Genomic DNA, 15281 nt, shown 5'->3' on the forward strand with positions numbered 1-15281 from the left:
CTTCAGCTAATCATCAGCTAACTGAAACTTCTGCCAAACCAACCATCAACCTTTTAACAACTGGACTAAATTACACGTACCATGCTGATGTGGTAGTTCAAAGTAATTTACTCTTAAGTCATGATCATCAACTCTAATCACATAAGAAATGATTTATCAGATTTGTTAAATATTGGTAGAAGTATCTCTGCATTTCAAAAAAAAAAAAAAAGAGTTACGGACACAGGAGTTCCCATCATGGTGCAGTGGTTAATGAACCCAACTAGGAACCAAGAGGTTGCGGGTTCCATCCCTGGCCTTGCTCAGTGGGTTGAGGATCTGGCGTTGCCGTGATCAGTGGTGTGGGTTGCAGCCGCAGCTTGGATCCCGAGTTGCTACGGCTCTGGTGTAGGCTGGTGGCTACGGCTCCCATTAGACCCCTAGCCTGGGAATCTCCATATGCTGCGGGAGCGGCCCTAGAAAAGGCAAAAAAGGCAAAAAAAAAAAAAAAAGAGTTACGGACACTAACAGGAAAAATAGGACTGTTGGAATTCCCACTGTGGCACAACAGGATCAGTAGCTTCTTGGGTGCACTGGGACGTGGGTTCAATCCCCAGACCGGCACAGTGGGTTAAGGATCTGGCATGGCCACAGCTGCAGCTTAGTTATTCAGAGAGGGAAAATACCTTAATATTTGAATGACTAACCTCTCCAGTTATATGACATGCTTAAGAGGTATTTGAAGAATGAATAAATACAGAATAAAAAAGCCTTGCTTCTTCTGCAGCTTAATGGTTACATACATGAAGACCCACAAAATCCAAATTTAAAATAAACACATGTAAGCAAAATAAAAAAGCAAGGAATCTTCTTAAATTATCTTATACCACAGCACAAAGTATTACTAGCTCAGGGCATTTTTAGTAGCTGATGAATACAAGAGAGTCATACAGGTTGAGGAAGAAAATAACTCTGGTTTATATAATTTCTGTATTTCTATGCAATTAATGATTTATAAAGAAAAGCAGGGAAAAAGAACAATAGTAAAACATAGGAATTCCCTGGAGGCGCAACAGGTTAGGGATCCAGCATTGTCAGTTCTGTGGTTCAAGTTGCTGCTATGGCATGGGTTCAATCCCTGGTCCAGGAATTTCCACATGCCATGGGTATGGATGAAAAAAAAAGAAGTAATACTTACACACGAAGGTCTCTACATGGGTGCACAAGTCGCCACATTTAGGACAGCGAAGCTGGTTTCCGCCTTTCCCAGAATTCCCAGAGCCTGATTTCTTACTGCTTCCCTCACTTGCTGATTTCTAATGTTTATGGAAGAAAAAAAGAATCTATCAATTACTACTTTCAGGCAACCATCATGTAACTTAAACATAAACAATACTGTTTGTAACTAATCTTATAATTTTTTTTTTTTTTAGGGCTGCACCGGAGGCACATGGAGATTCCCAGGCTAGGGGTCTAATCAGAGCTACAGCTGCTGGCCTATGCCACAGCAACACCAGATCCGAGCCGCATCTGCGACCTACACGACAGCTCAGGGCAACGCTGGGTCCTTAACCCACTGAGTGAGGCCAGGGATCGAACTGGCAACTTCATGGTTCCTAGTTGGATTTGTTTCTGCTGTGCTACGACGGGAACGCCATAATTTTTACAATTTTTTGAACAGAATTATTAGTATAATTTATATCTCTATCACTGTGTAAAAAAAAAACTAAACTGTTCTAGTAAATGCATATTTACCATATTCCTTCTTTACACAGTATGTGCCAGCATGTATAATAATTAGCTTTCTTTCAATCAATAAGTATTAGGACAAAAGTTACTAGAGGTAAAAATCTACATTTCAATGAAACTGAATCAGGAGTTTTTTTATCATGGCAAGTAATGACTCAACTTTCTTGAATCTAACTTTTACCATCTCTAAAATGGGGATAATTTCACCTACTTTAGAGGGTCAATGCTAGGATTAAGTATGGATATGTATCTCACATACATTAATAACTCGTGTTAATCAATTCACATAATAAAAATAATTGATAATAATTCACTGACCCAGTATAATCATTAATCATCTACTTACTAGATATAGAATAGCCCAACATTAAATCATATAGACATCCAAGATTTTTAGGTTTAGAGGTTGAAAGAAGGTTTATACTATTAGGAACTGTAAGAGCTGTGTACAAACAGAAAATGATAGCTATTCTTAATCCAACCATCAGACTGACTACATGGACTACTTAATGAAGCTTCTTTACTGCTTTGGGTGTTAGAAATTTTAACTGCTTACTAAGGGCAATGTTTACCTAACTATTTTAAGGTTCAGACTGGAGTAGTCTTTAATGTATTAGCCTGCTGAGGCCTCCCTTGCCTGGCAAAGCAATAAAGCTATTTTTTCTCCTTCGCCCAAAAAAAAAAAAGGTTCAGACTGATACACCAAATAAAAATACATAAAATTCTTCAGATCATTTTATTTACATTTCCTATAGAAAACATATAAACCAATGAAACAGAGTACTATTATTATATTTGTTTAAATGAGGGAATTCAAATATGTGTACTGATGCCAATAAAGATAAAATACCTTATTTCCGTCTCCAGAACCATCTTTACTTATCCCATCTTTTGAAGCAAAGTATGCTGGTGTTTCTGTAAAGGTTCTAAAAGGAACTCTTCGGAGAAGCTGAGTTTCAAAGGTTCCAAGCCTTCCTAAAACTGGTATGTGAATGCGACCACAAGAAATACCTGAAAATATAATGAAATTTATTTAGTCTATACATCAAATATTAATATGCCTTCGATAAATCCCCTGGAAATAAAAATCATTTAAGCATAAAAGAGGTTGAAAAAGCTACAGTTTTCACAGCAGTGTACACACTAGTGACAACATCCTCAAAAACAGGCCAGATCTGTGCTTTGGAAGTGAAGAAAGACCACTCAGGTTATACAATGAGTGGCTCAAGAAAAAAATTTTTATGTTAAAAAAACAAAAAAAAAAAAGAGTTCCCTGGTGGCCTAGTGGCATTATCAATGCTGTGATGCAGATCACTGCACTGCTGTGGCACAGGTTCCCTCCCTGGCTGGGGAATTTCCACATGCTGTGGGCACGGCCTCCCACCCCAAAAAAAGGTAAGTAAAACTGTAGGGGAAAAAGGCCAACTTGTCCTATATTCTTCTGCTTCTTTTATTATTTCTACCAATAAGAAAAAACTGACATGAACTCCTGTTTGTCTCTTTGGTTACATGAGAGTAATATCTGCAACAGCGGCAACAAATTTCAAGTGTTCCTTAAAAAAAGTTATATGCTATTCATTAAAACACGTTTCAACAAAATATTTCAATCCTATAGAAAAAAGAAATATAATTAAATAAAAAAATACTGTGTAACCACCATCCTACTTTCAAACATTTTAACCTTTTTGCTATACTTGAAGTTAGAATTCTTAGAAAGGATATAAGGTAATTACTGACTTATTTAGCAAACTTTTTCTCTAAAAACCAGGATAGTAAACATTTTCAGCTTTGTGGGCCACGAAGGTGTAGTCTCAATCCCATCTACGCTCTGTACATGAAAGCAAATATAAATAATATGTAAACAAATGGGTGTGGCTGGATTTTGTCCATGGGGATCACTGTTTGCTGACCCCTGATTTTTCCTCATATAAATACAAAATGCCTCTAAATAAATTAGAGTCAACAGCAAAAGTGCCATACTCCATACTATGAGGCAGCATTTCCGAAGCTGTCCTTTATAAAAGTGTTCCCTACACAAGAAAAGTGAATGGTCATAGGTTAAACAAAATTCCATAGATTTCAGTACCCTAGGGCTACTCAGAACCTTGCATAAGCTAAAAATGTACACTAGTGAATCGCCAAGAAGGAAGTCTCCTAGTAGTTTACTAGAGTGCTGTTAGGAGGTAATAACCAACCAAAGGGGGTTGGGGTAGGGCAAAGCAGGAGTAAAGTTAACAAATTTAAGAAAGTGGTTTTGCTTCCCTTATTTTATTTCCTGCAAAATTCCCAACTCAGGATTTAAAATTTTATTTCTATACCTGTTAGGGCTTTTAAGAGATCATGCACACATGTATATATATTGTATCCAAATGCAAAAACTGGTTTAAAATTATGTACTTCAAATAATTCAAAAACATTTGCTTAGTTATATAACTTTTGTTAATCCTATTTTCTGACACAATTTTGTACACTGTTAGAACTAGTTTTTTCAGTTACTTATCAACGTTAACCATCTCCAGTTCCACAAAGTACAAAAATGAACCCATCAAACTACTCAAGAAAAATACAAATAAGAGAAAACAAATTTTCTCATTTCTATATAAATTCACAAAGAACAACAAAAAAGAAGTAAGGCTTATGACATCCCAGTCCTTAATCCAAAGACTATAAAATTTTCCTTAACACTATTAAGCTTGAATATTAATGAGAAAAAAAAACTATTTTTGATGTTTTCCTTCTAAATAATGTTTTCAAAAGACATTTTGAATTTCTCAAGTGTAATATTTCTATTTTTTGCAGTAAATGTTAGCCAATACTCTCTCATTAGAATGAGATCTAAGATACTTCGTGAATTTTAGGCTAAATATTAATGTTTTTCCAAGGATATGGTATGATTTAAAGACTGTCACTCTAAGAAGCAAGACTAGAAAAAGTATAATGAGGGAGAGGGCTAGATGAAATCAAGAATGAAGAAAGCTGAATGTACCCTGAAGCTGGGTGATGGGTATTTGGGGGTTCACTATTCTATTTTGTGTATCTGAAAACATCCATTATAAGTTAATATGAAAGGCAGCATAATACAATGATTTACCATAATCTATGAAACAAATGTAACTTTTTTTTTTTTTTGTCTTCTTGCCATTTCTTGGGCCACTCCCGCGGCATATGGAGGTTCCCAGGCTAGGGGTCGAATCGGAGCTGTAGCTGCCAGCCTATGCCAGAGCCACAGCAACTCAGGATCTGAGCCACGTCTGCAACCTACACCACAGCTCACGGCAACGCCGGATCGTTAACCCACTGAGCAAGGGCAGGGATCGAACCTGCAACCTCATGGTTCCTAGTCGGATTTGTTAACCACTGCGCCACAACGGGAACTCCCAAATGTAACTTTTTAATTGAACCATTACAATCTATCCACAAAGAAAACCACAATTAAAACAAGCCTTAGGCGATCCTGTGGTGGCACATTGGTTAATGAACCAAACTATTATTCACAAGGACACAGGTTTGATCCCCGACCTGGCTCAATGGGTTAAGGATCCAGCATTGGGGTGGGGTAGGTCACAGACATGGCTCTGATCTCGTGTTGCAGTGGCTGTGGTGATGGCCAGCAGCTGCAGCTCTGATTCATCCTCTAGCCTGGGAACTTCCATATGCTGCAGGTACAACCCTAAAAAAGAAAAAAAAACAAGACCTATATGAGGCTTTTCAGATATGGATATTCAGAACAAAACTTAACTCTGAAGTAACATATACAGAGTATTATTTCCCACTTACGATATATCTTTTAAAATAGTGTTTAACAATTTACAATATCTAATATCATTAGAAAATAAGCTGAAAGGAAATTATCTTTGGGAATTTAAGAGAAATAAAAATTATGAACATGGTCCTTTTAAAATATACTTGAATAGAGAGAAAAATAGTTTATCAAAAACATATGAAACCAATGGAACCATACGGCCACCACAGAAAATATTATCTGAAAAACATGCTTGTATCATTTAAACTTCTAAATTTAAGAATTTCTTTGCTTGGAGTTCCCGTCGTGGCTCGGTGGTTAACGAATCCGACTAGAAACCATGAGGTTGCAGGTTTGATCCCCAGCCTTGCTCAGTGAGTTAAGGATCCGGCATTGCCCTGAGCTGTGGTGTAGGTCACAGATGCAGTTTGGATCTGGCGTTGCTATGGCTCTGGCATAGGCTGGCAGCTACAGCTCGGATTAGACCCCTAGCCTAGGAACCTCCATACGCCGCAGGTGCAGCCCTAGAAAAGGCAGAAAGACAAAAATAATAATAATAATTTCTTTGCTTGCTCTCATAGTATGATATTGTGGTGCTGTTTTAACATTTTATGATCTATGGACTGTACCAACAAGATGCTATAGATACGTTAAACCACTGGTTCAACTTGCACATGCATTAAAATCACCTGGAGAACTTGTTAAAACACAGATTGCAGGGGATCTTCCCTGGTTCTGAGTTAGAAGGTATGAAGGGGGACCCAAGAATGCATTTCTAACAAGTTCCCAGGTGATGTTGATGCTGTTAGTCTGGGGACCACGATTTTTAAAACGACTGTACTAAACAATTTAAATGATTAGTTATTCACCAACCATATAAAATCTTGACAGACATCACTGTAACAAACCACTCAGGAGTCTTTTTTCTTTCTACAGTTGCACCTGTGGCATATGGAGGTTCCCAGGCTAGGGGTGGAATCAGAGCTGCAACTGAAGACCTATGCCACAGCCTCAGAAATACAGGATCTGAATCATGTCTGTGACCTACACCACAGCTCACTGCACCACCAGATCCTTAAGCCACTGAGCAAGGCTAGGGATCAAACTGGCATCCATCCTCATGGTTACTAGTCAGGTTCATAACCCGCTGAACCACAGGGTAACTCCCAATATGGAGTTTTTAACCCGTTTTGTGCCATGAACCCTTTTAGCAGTCTGGCAAAGCCTATTCATAATGTTTTTAAATGTACAGAATAAAATACAAAAAAACAAAGAAAACCAGTTATATGGAAGTAATTACCAAAATATTTAAAAAATATGCTTCTTAACTGACAAGCAAAATTAAATAAGGTCTAACAGCTTTTGAATTATTTATTTTGGGGGGGCACACCCAAAGTATATGGAAGTTCCTGGGCCAGGGATGAAACCCAAGCCCCAACTGTAGCAACCTTGGATCTTTAATCCAACTTGTTCCACTGCTGCAGAGACAATATGGGATTCTTAACCAGCCCACCACAGTGGGAACTCCAATGTAACAGCTTTTTAAACAACTATCAGGATTTCAAAGTTGTTCATACAATATTTTGAAATATCAGCAATGTAATGTGATATGAAAATATCTGTGATTTTGAGTGGTGACAAATCCGAAGGTAATGCTAATACTGCTGTAGTTCTTGCCTACATTCATAATTGAAGGAAATGCTGTATTTCAGAGATCAGAGAAATTAAAGTTCAAAGAACCTCTTAATTCTATCCCTGGACCACTTGGAAGCCTATGAACCCAAGTGAAGAACCCTAAAAGCCAAGGAGGGAATTATTTCTGTAAAGTATATTTCGAAAGACTACTTGCAGCAATGAAAGAAGACAGTAAAACTACTTACAAAAACTTATGTCATATGGATAAAACTTTTAGTTTCAAAGCAGTTGTTTTTTGTTTTGAGGTGTTTTTGCTTTTTTTAAATTTTATTTAATTTATTAATTTATTTATTTTGTCTTTTCAGGGCCGCAACCACAGCATATGGAGGTTCCCAGGCTAGGGGTCCAATCCGAGGTACAGCTGCTAGCCTACGCCACAGCCACAGAAACCCAGGATCCGAGCCTAATCTTCGCCCTACACCACAGCTCAGGGCAATGCTGGATCCTTAACCCACTGATCAAGGCCAGGGATTGAACCCGCATCCTCATGGATGCTAGTTGGGTTCATCAACTGCTGAGCCACCACAGGAACTCCCAGTACAGGTGGTTTTAAAAATATCTATTAGAATAAAGTACAATTTTAGGGCTATTAAGAAGTAGGAGAGTAATTTATTCAACTTCTTTTTTTTTTGTCTTTTGTCTTTTTGTTGTTGTTGTTGCTATTTCTTGGGCCACTCCCACGGCATATGGAGGTTCCCAGGCTAGGGGTTGAATCGGAGCTGTAGCCACCGGCCTACGCCAGAGCCACAGCAACGCGGGATCCGAGCCGCGTCAGCAACCTACACCACAGCTCACGGCAACGCCGGATCGTTAACCCACTGAGCAAGGGCAGGGACCGAACCCGCAACCTCATGGTTCCTAGTCGGATTCGTTAACCACTGCGCTACGATGGGAACTCCTATTCAACTTCTAAATACTTGACTTCCTATTATTCAAACTTGAACTAATCATTCTCCAAAAACATACAAATGATTCAGCTTAAACGATAAAATGGGAGTTCCCTGGTGGCTCACCAGGTTAAGCATTGGCCCCCCAAAAAAGATAAAATTGATTTTTAATTTGCATTTTAGAAACAGAGTGAAAGAACTAATGAAATTAAAAATTAATTATGTGTGGAGTTCCCATCGTGGTTCAGTGGAAACGAATCTGATTAGCATCCATGAGGACGCAGGTTCAATCCCTGGCCTCGCTCAGTGGGTTAAGGATCCGGCATTGCCATGAGCTGCAGTGTAGGTCACAGGCGCAGCTCGGAACCTGCGTTGTTGTGGCTGTGGAACATGCGGGCAGCTATAGGTCCAACTCGACCCTTAGCCTGGGAACCTCCATATGCCACAGATTTGGTCCTAAGAAGACAAAAAAAAAAAAAAAGGTATTCGTAGCAACAAAATTTAACTGATGAAATGGCAAATCAAGTTAAAAGCTCTCTTAAACACTTGTCTCTAACCTCTAACACAAACTGGAAACGAAATTCAACAAAAACTCCCCAAACAATACCGGCAATTTAGTAGATGATTATTGCTTTTGATAATCTCAAACCTTTATTTTATGCCCAAGTTATTGTTTCAGAAATTCTGAACACTTTAATGAAGAAAAATAACATCACTCCTATGATAACTTTCCTCAGGTTTAGAAATGTTTGGCAGGTTTTCACTAAGGCTGGTCTGCTGGTCTGAAGATGAATGTATCCAAGAAAAGTGAAATGTTGATTAGGAAACAGTGTACAATTCCAGAAATAAAGCTGCACCATCATTTATTCAATGTGCTTTATTTAATTTGTATTGAATTTAACTACAAGAAAGGGAGGAAAGAGGGAGGGAATTAAAAACTAGCTAAGAACTGTTAAGGTAGGCACATTATTAACTGTCATGAAAATTACAGATGCCAACCAACATGTTTGAGCATCTTCAAATCTTCACTTAAACTCTCATAAGGTGACACCCTTTCAATGGACAAGGACAGAAAGCATTCAGAAATTAAGGGAATTACATGGGATCCCACAGTTCTCACAACCAAATTCAGACCAAGTAATGTTACTCAGAATATTTTTTTTAACTCAGAATTTTTAAATGGAAGCAAATATTTCTGACTGCATGTATTTAGAATGCAAACTGCTGTATATGCAAGATACTTTTTTAAAAATACACATCAAGGAGTTCCCGTCGTGGCGCAGTGGTTAACGAATCTGACTAGGAACCATGAGGTTACAGGTTCCATCCCTAGCCTTGCTCAGTGGGTTAAGGAGCCTCGTTGCCATGAGCTGTGGTGTAGATCAAAGACGAGGCTCAGATCCCACGTTGCTATGGCTCTGTTGTAGGCCAGTGGCTACAGCTCCAAACAGACCCTAGCCTGGGAACCTCCACATATGCTGCAGGAGCAGCCCTAGGAAAGACCAAAAAAAAAAAAAAATACACATCAATACTGAAAAATATCAGAAATCCAAGCAGAAAAAATATTTAAAATTTTTATTTTATTCAAATAGAACAGGATACCTATAGTAAAATAAAAATTTCAATTTGGGAGGGGTCTTTTTAGGGTCACACAGGCGACATGTAGAAATTCCAAGGCCAGGGGTGGAATTGGAGCTGTAGCCACCAGCATATACCATAGCCACAGCAACACAGAATCTGAGCTGCATCTGCTACCTACACCACAGTTAGAGGCAAAACCAGATCCTTAACCCACTGAACAAGGCCAGGGATCGAACCCTTGTTCCCATGGATATAGTCGGGTTCCTTACCACTAAGCCACAACCAGAACTCTGCAATCTTTAAATATTTATACTGTCACATAAAAATACTAAGTTATACAACAATATTGGATACTGTCTCATATTTTAAGTTTATGTGAGAAATACACATTGCATTGGATACATAGAGCTCATCAGGAAAAGAAAATAAAGCCAGTGTCTAGTACAATCTACCAAATAATCTGGGTTGGGGTTAGGGTAAAGGTACAATATACCAAATAACTTTTCAAACTACCCTATAAAATTTTTAAAGTCTAACATGACAGAAAAACCAGTAGAAATAAACCAGTAGAAATACAGAATAGCAGTATTTTATTCTTAACTCAAGTATAATTTCCAATTACAAGAGTATACTGATGAAATTATTTGTTTAAATTATGTGGCTGAAATACTTTGTTTATAAGAAACTAGCTAATGTTCAACTCTGATTTTTCTATCTTTCACCTCTCTTCCTCTTTCCAGGAATCCTAAAATAAAAATAACCCTCCTGAAGGCTTTTAAGTCCTCAAAGGAAATATCTCTATACTGTTGTAGACTCATGCATACTTTCAGAGTTTCTACCATGGAAAGCAAACATTTTATATAATTAAGTCTTGGGAGAATCTTCAATCCAAGTGAAACCATTTGCTGTTTCACTATCATGTAAAAATACTAAATTCTATAATGATATTGTCATACAGAAATACTAAGTTCTATAATGTCTCATAGTCTAATTTACTCCTTTACAGTGAAAATTATGGTTTGGTATGTCTGAAAACTTCTAGTAAACTTACATTAACTGAAAAACAAATGGGTAATTCTTAAATAAGTCATTAACTTTTGTTGATTTACCTAATGATGGATTTAATTATTAAAGCTGCTGTTGTTTTGAAAAGAAAAAGACATAACCGCACACTTCCTATAATTTATAGTGTTCTGGGACAAGTGATGGAAAGAGGTAAAGGACTTTGTCAAAGAAGCCATCCCTATCCATAGAGAACATACACATACCTTATACAGGCCCAGAAACAATATCATTGCCTACTTCACTGGATTTAAACTTGAAGGTGAGGACTTGTTCACTGTTCCATATCCATCAACAAAAGAGGGCCTTGGCCCATAGTAGGCCCTCTTCAGATTTGTCAAACAAATGAATTTAAATATATGTCACTTCCACTAAACTCAAATTCCTAGAATAGCGGCATCCACTTGTTCAGGTTTAACAGTCTCTTGGAACTAAATTCCCTCCTTTGGATTTATGTACCATTTTACAAAATGCTCCTGCCCACACATCATTTAATCCCTCTTTGTGAAATAAACGGTCAAAAACCAAACATTTAGTAAATGATAAGGACTTCGCAATTCAGCTAAAAATAGGAAAAGGGAGCATTTTGAAAATCCAGAGATCATAAGCTGATAATCCAGAACAAAATGAATTTGTCTACAAGTTAGTGGTTACAAGACCCAGCAGGACCTAGCCTCGTCTGATATTTATAGACTTGGGGAAGAGAAAAAATGGTTTCTTTTCCGGAAATCTCTTGGCCGGAGTGCCACTCTTTCACATCTCCCGATAAAGAGAAAGGAAAGGTAAACAAGAATCACCCTTAAAAACTACTTGCCACCGTCAAGTTCAGAAAATCCGCAAACAACTGCTGAGACACCTAAGTAGTTCAAAAACAATTTCTGCGGAATTTCCATCTCCTCGGGCTCTTTCCTGTGGGCCCTGAAAAGTACGGCGAGTCCCGTTTACGTCCCGGTGTGCGGGGCCACACAGCAACTGTGACACTGCCGGCCTCGCGCTGCCTGCGTCCCAGACCGCCGGCTCGGCCCCCAGCGGCAGCCCCTCACCTGAGCCCTTCCCGCAGTCCCCAACAGGCCCAAGGGGCACCCGGCCGGGCTCCGGAAGGGGAGCCGCAGCCAGCAAACGGCAGTACCTGGCGAAGCTTTAAGTGGGGTCTGGGACACTTTAACGAACCGAGTATTTTGTGCCTGTAGCTCAGAGTTTCTGCGAAGTAGGCACATTCTGGCCCCAGTGTCAGAAGGCCTGAAAGCGGCCGTGAGGGGGAGCACAAGGGGTTCGCTTCAAAAGTAAGAAACAGCTGCTTCAGAGGTTGGCAGAGCCCCATCCCACGGAAAGTGAGGGGTGCCAGGAGAAGGGCCGCGCACCCCCTCACACCCTCGGGGTGGGGTAGGCAAGCCTCCTGCCCTCCACCGGATCCTCACCGCCGGCGACTAGGCAAAGGGCTCGGGTCAGGACTACTTCGTTACCTCTTTGCGCGGAGGAGAGCGACGAGGTGATGAGCCGCGCGGCGGAGGCGCCGCAAGTACAAGCACAAGCACCACAGCCCGACATCTCCGCGCCGCTTAGGCCGGGGCTTCGCCCCTACTGCCCTCCGGCTCTCAGCGGTCGATGGCTACTCTCAAGGTTCGCTGGCTTGGCTCCGGAACCTCCTGCCGGCTCTAGGCCCAGTGCAGAGTCCACCCGCCTGGAAACAGGGCCTTCGCGCTCTTCATAACCCACTGCCGTCTACTCAATAGACACCTCGCCCCCCCCACAACTTCCCCCTCCTCCTCCCCCGGCCCCCCTCCCCGCCCCGCCTACGGGGTCCGAGGAGCGTGCGCGCGCCTGCGCCCTGGGCCTAGGGAGGGGGCGTGGGCACGCGTGTGCGTGCGTGAGACGCTGAGGTAGGGCGAGGGGAAGAGGGCGGTGACCTCGGCGCCAATGAGCGCGCTCCAGGAGACGGCCCACCCCAAGCAGGGAACTACAAGTCCCGGCACACAATTCTCTTTATCCTAGCGTTGAAAAGTTTGCGCTAGAAGCAGAGAAATGCATGCCGGGAGTAGTAGTCCCAACTCCTAGCAATAAACTGGTCATTTTCGACTGGTGGCTGGGTACGTCCAAGTGAGATCCGTGGCTTAGCCAGCCCCAGGAGGAGTTTTGAAAGCCGCCATTTCAGTAAGAGTCAATAAGTTCCTTACCCATCCACATCCTATGTTCCTTATCTTTTCCTTATCTTTAGATTACTCATTTGTAACATGGAAGTGGAGGTGTTTTTTACCAAGTTCCCAACTGTTGGAAGACCATTCTCTTCCCTTGTTTTTTTCAGGCCTAGTGGTGATAACTCTTCCAGCTGTTCTAGTCCCTGGGTGCTTTACACGCCTTTGTCAGTTCAGTTAAAACTCACCACACCCTGGTAAAAACTGTTCCTTCTTTAATCTCTCTTCTGTTACCCTTGTTTGCATGCCTGGTTCCTCGCTGGATCTGTAAAGGAGATCAACCAGCTAGCTGACAAGGTGCAGGATGGTGACAAATGAATCAAACTCTCTTCTCATCTCGGTTGGCAACAGACTATTTACTCTGTATATAAAATTCTGATCAACTCGGAAGCCCAGAGAAATTGCTGAATGAGCTTGGAGAACTTTAGTTCTGAGCGGGTACAAGGCGGGCAGGGAAGGAGGGGCCCGAGAGAACGCAAGCCAATGTCAAGTTATTTAGCCTTTATCAATCTTGGATCAGAGAAATGTGGCTTCTAGTTCCCTGGGTCTGGCCATGAAAAGGGGTACTGGCCTTGGCTCCAGGCCACACATGTGTGTTTTTGTCTCTCCTGGAGCTGATTCCTGGTAACTTCCTCACCTTAAAGGGGCAGGGACCAAAAGAGAGCCCAGGTCTTACTCACCTGCCATCATTAATAGAATTTTGAAGAAGAGAGACTCTAAAGTTCCTCCGGGAGTTACCGCTATGGCACAAGGGGATCGGCAGCGTCTCTAGAGCGCTGGGACACAGGTTCAATCCCCCGCCAGGCACAGACAGTGGGTTAAGGATCTGGTGTTGGCTCAGCTGCGGTGTAGGTGGCAGCATGGTTCTGATCCCTGGCCAGATTAAGGCAGAATAATAACTCAGGTAGTCAGTGTAGGAGCATGGGCCTCAATGCCTTCTTTGATATGGCTGTTGATTAACATTGTGGCTTAAGGGGTCCAGGGAGTAACCTCCCCACACGCCTTGTTTACTATAGGGAATGTACCTACACACCTAGGTAAACTAATCCCTAACCCCCTGTGACTCAGTTTATGGGACGAAAAGGGCAAAGAAACGATGAGACTTGCAGGAAATTTACACCCCTACAACCTCTACTGGACGAGGACTGATATAGGTAACTGGGCAAGGCCAATGGGGAAAAAAAATATTTTTCTGGACCCCGTGTTGGTATCCCCCCATCTTTAAGGGATTAAAAACCCCTATAAGACAATAGAGAACAGGGGCTCTTCTCCCCGCTCCCGGCAGCACTGGGAACTATTTGCTTTCCTGTAATAAAGACTTTGCTTGCTTGCTGCCTGTGTGTTTGCAGAGTTCATTCATCAGCTGCGTGAACAAGAACCCCGATTCCGGTAACATCCTTTTGACATCAAAGGGACGGCCAAAAAGAAAAAAAAAGTTCCTCCAATTCAGTTTTCAAACTGTATTCTTAGAATCCCTCAGAAGCCATAGATAGCTCTTTGGTGGGATGAGGTAACTAAGAGGGTGGACCTCCCCTGCCTCCTTCTCCATGCCACCCCAACGTCAATCAGAGCTCAGAGCAGCTCTGCTTTTTTTTTTTTTTTTTTTTTTTTTTTCTGAACTTTTAGGGCCACACATGTGGCATATGGAAGTTCCCAGGCTGGGGGTCGAATCTGAGCTGCAGCTGCCAGCCTACACCAGAGCCAGAGCAATGCCAGATCCTTAACCCACTGGAGCAGGGCCAGGGATCGAACCTGCATCCTCACAGATAATAGGTTCATTGCAGCTGAGCCATAGTGGGAACTCCAGAGCAGCTTTACTTTTATCTGTTTCATTTATCATGTTTTGTCGAAAATATAGTTGTTCTGTTTTAAAATAATGTTTGAAAAGAACTGATTCTAGGAAAACCTAGCAATAAGCTTAGAGGGTCTCATCGACTCTTAACGCCCAATTTAAATTCCTTTCATTCCAATTATATACACATTTTCTATTTCAATTATATACACACTTTCTTATTTATTGTAGAAATAAAGAAATTGTTTGCTAAAAATCTACAGATTGCTATAAAGCAAGCTAAATAAAAGCATAGTTAAGGCTCCTCTGGGGGCACTCCATGAATCCTTTGTTTCTCTGAATATCCTAAGAACTTGACTTATTCATTCAGTTAACAAAATTTAGTAAGCACCAATTACATGCGAGGCACTAAGGAAACCACATGAGCCAAAAACGTTAAAAAGAAGTTTCTCTCATGGAGCTTCCATTTTAGTGGGAAAGATAAGGCAGTAGGTAAGAAAAACAAATATATGTGCCAGTGGTGTGATGACATAGGAATACATTATACTGTTCTGTAATATATCCTTATATCATTCCCAGGATGACTGAGCATGTAATTTTAT

General features: G+C 41.0%; 1 protein-coding gene across 2 annotated transcripts in view; it reads right to left on the bottom strand.

The window, feature by feature from the left end:
- The window catches only part of CLPX (caseinolytic mitochondrial matrix peptidase chaperone subunit X), a 49428-nt gene extending 36981 nt beyond the window's left edge, over window positions 1-12447 (bottom strand). For both annotated transcript variants that reach the window (XM_047767072.1, XM_047767071.1), the window contains exons 1-3: window positions 12159-12447; window positions 2579-2739; window positions 1178-1295 (exon numbers count right to left, since the gene is read on the bottom strand). In XM_047767072.1, coding sequence (XP_047623028.1) covers window positions 1178-1295; window positions 2579-2739; window positions 12159-12243 — 364 coding nt within the window. In that variant the 5' untranslated portion in view covers window positions 12244-12447. The remainder of the gene's footprint in view (window positions 1-1177; window positions 1296-2578; window positions 2740-12158) is intronic.
- Window positions 12448-15281: the final 2834 nt, after the last annotated feature.

Source organism: Phacochoerus africanus, chromosome 2 (genome assembly GCF_016906955.1).
Source record: "Phacochoerus africanus isolate WHEZ1 chromosome 2, ROS_Pafr_v1, whole genome shotgun sequence".
NCBI lineage: Eukaryota > Metazoa > Chordata > Mammalia > Artiodactyla > Suidae > Phacochoerus > Phacochoerus africanus.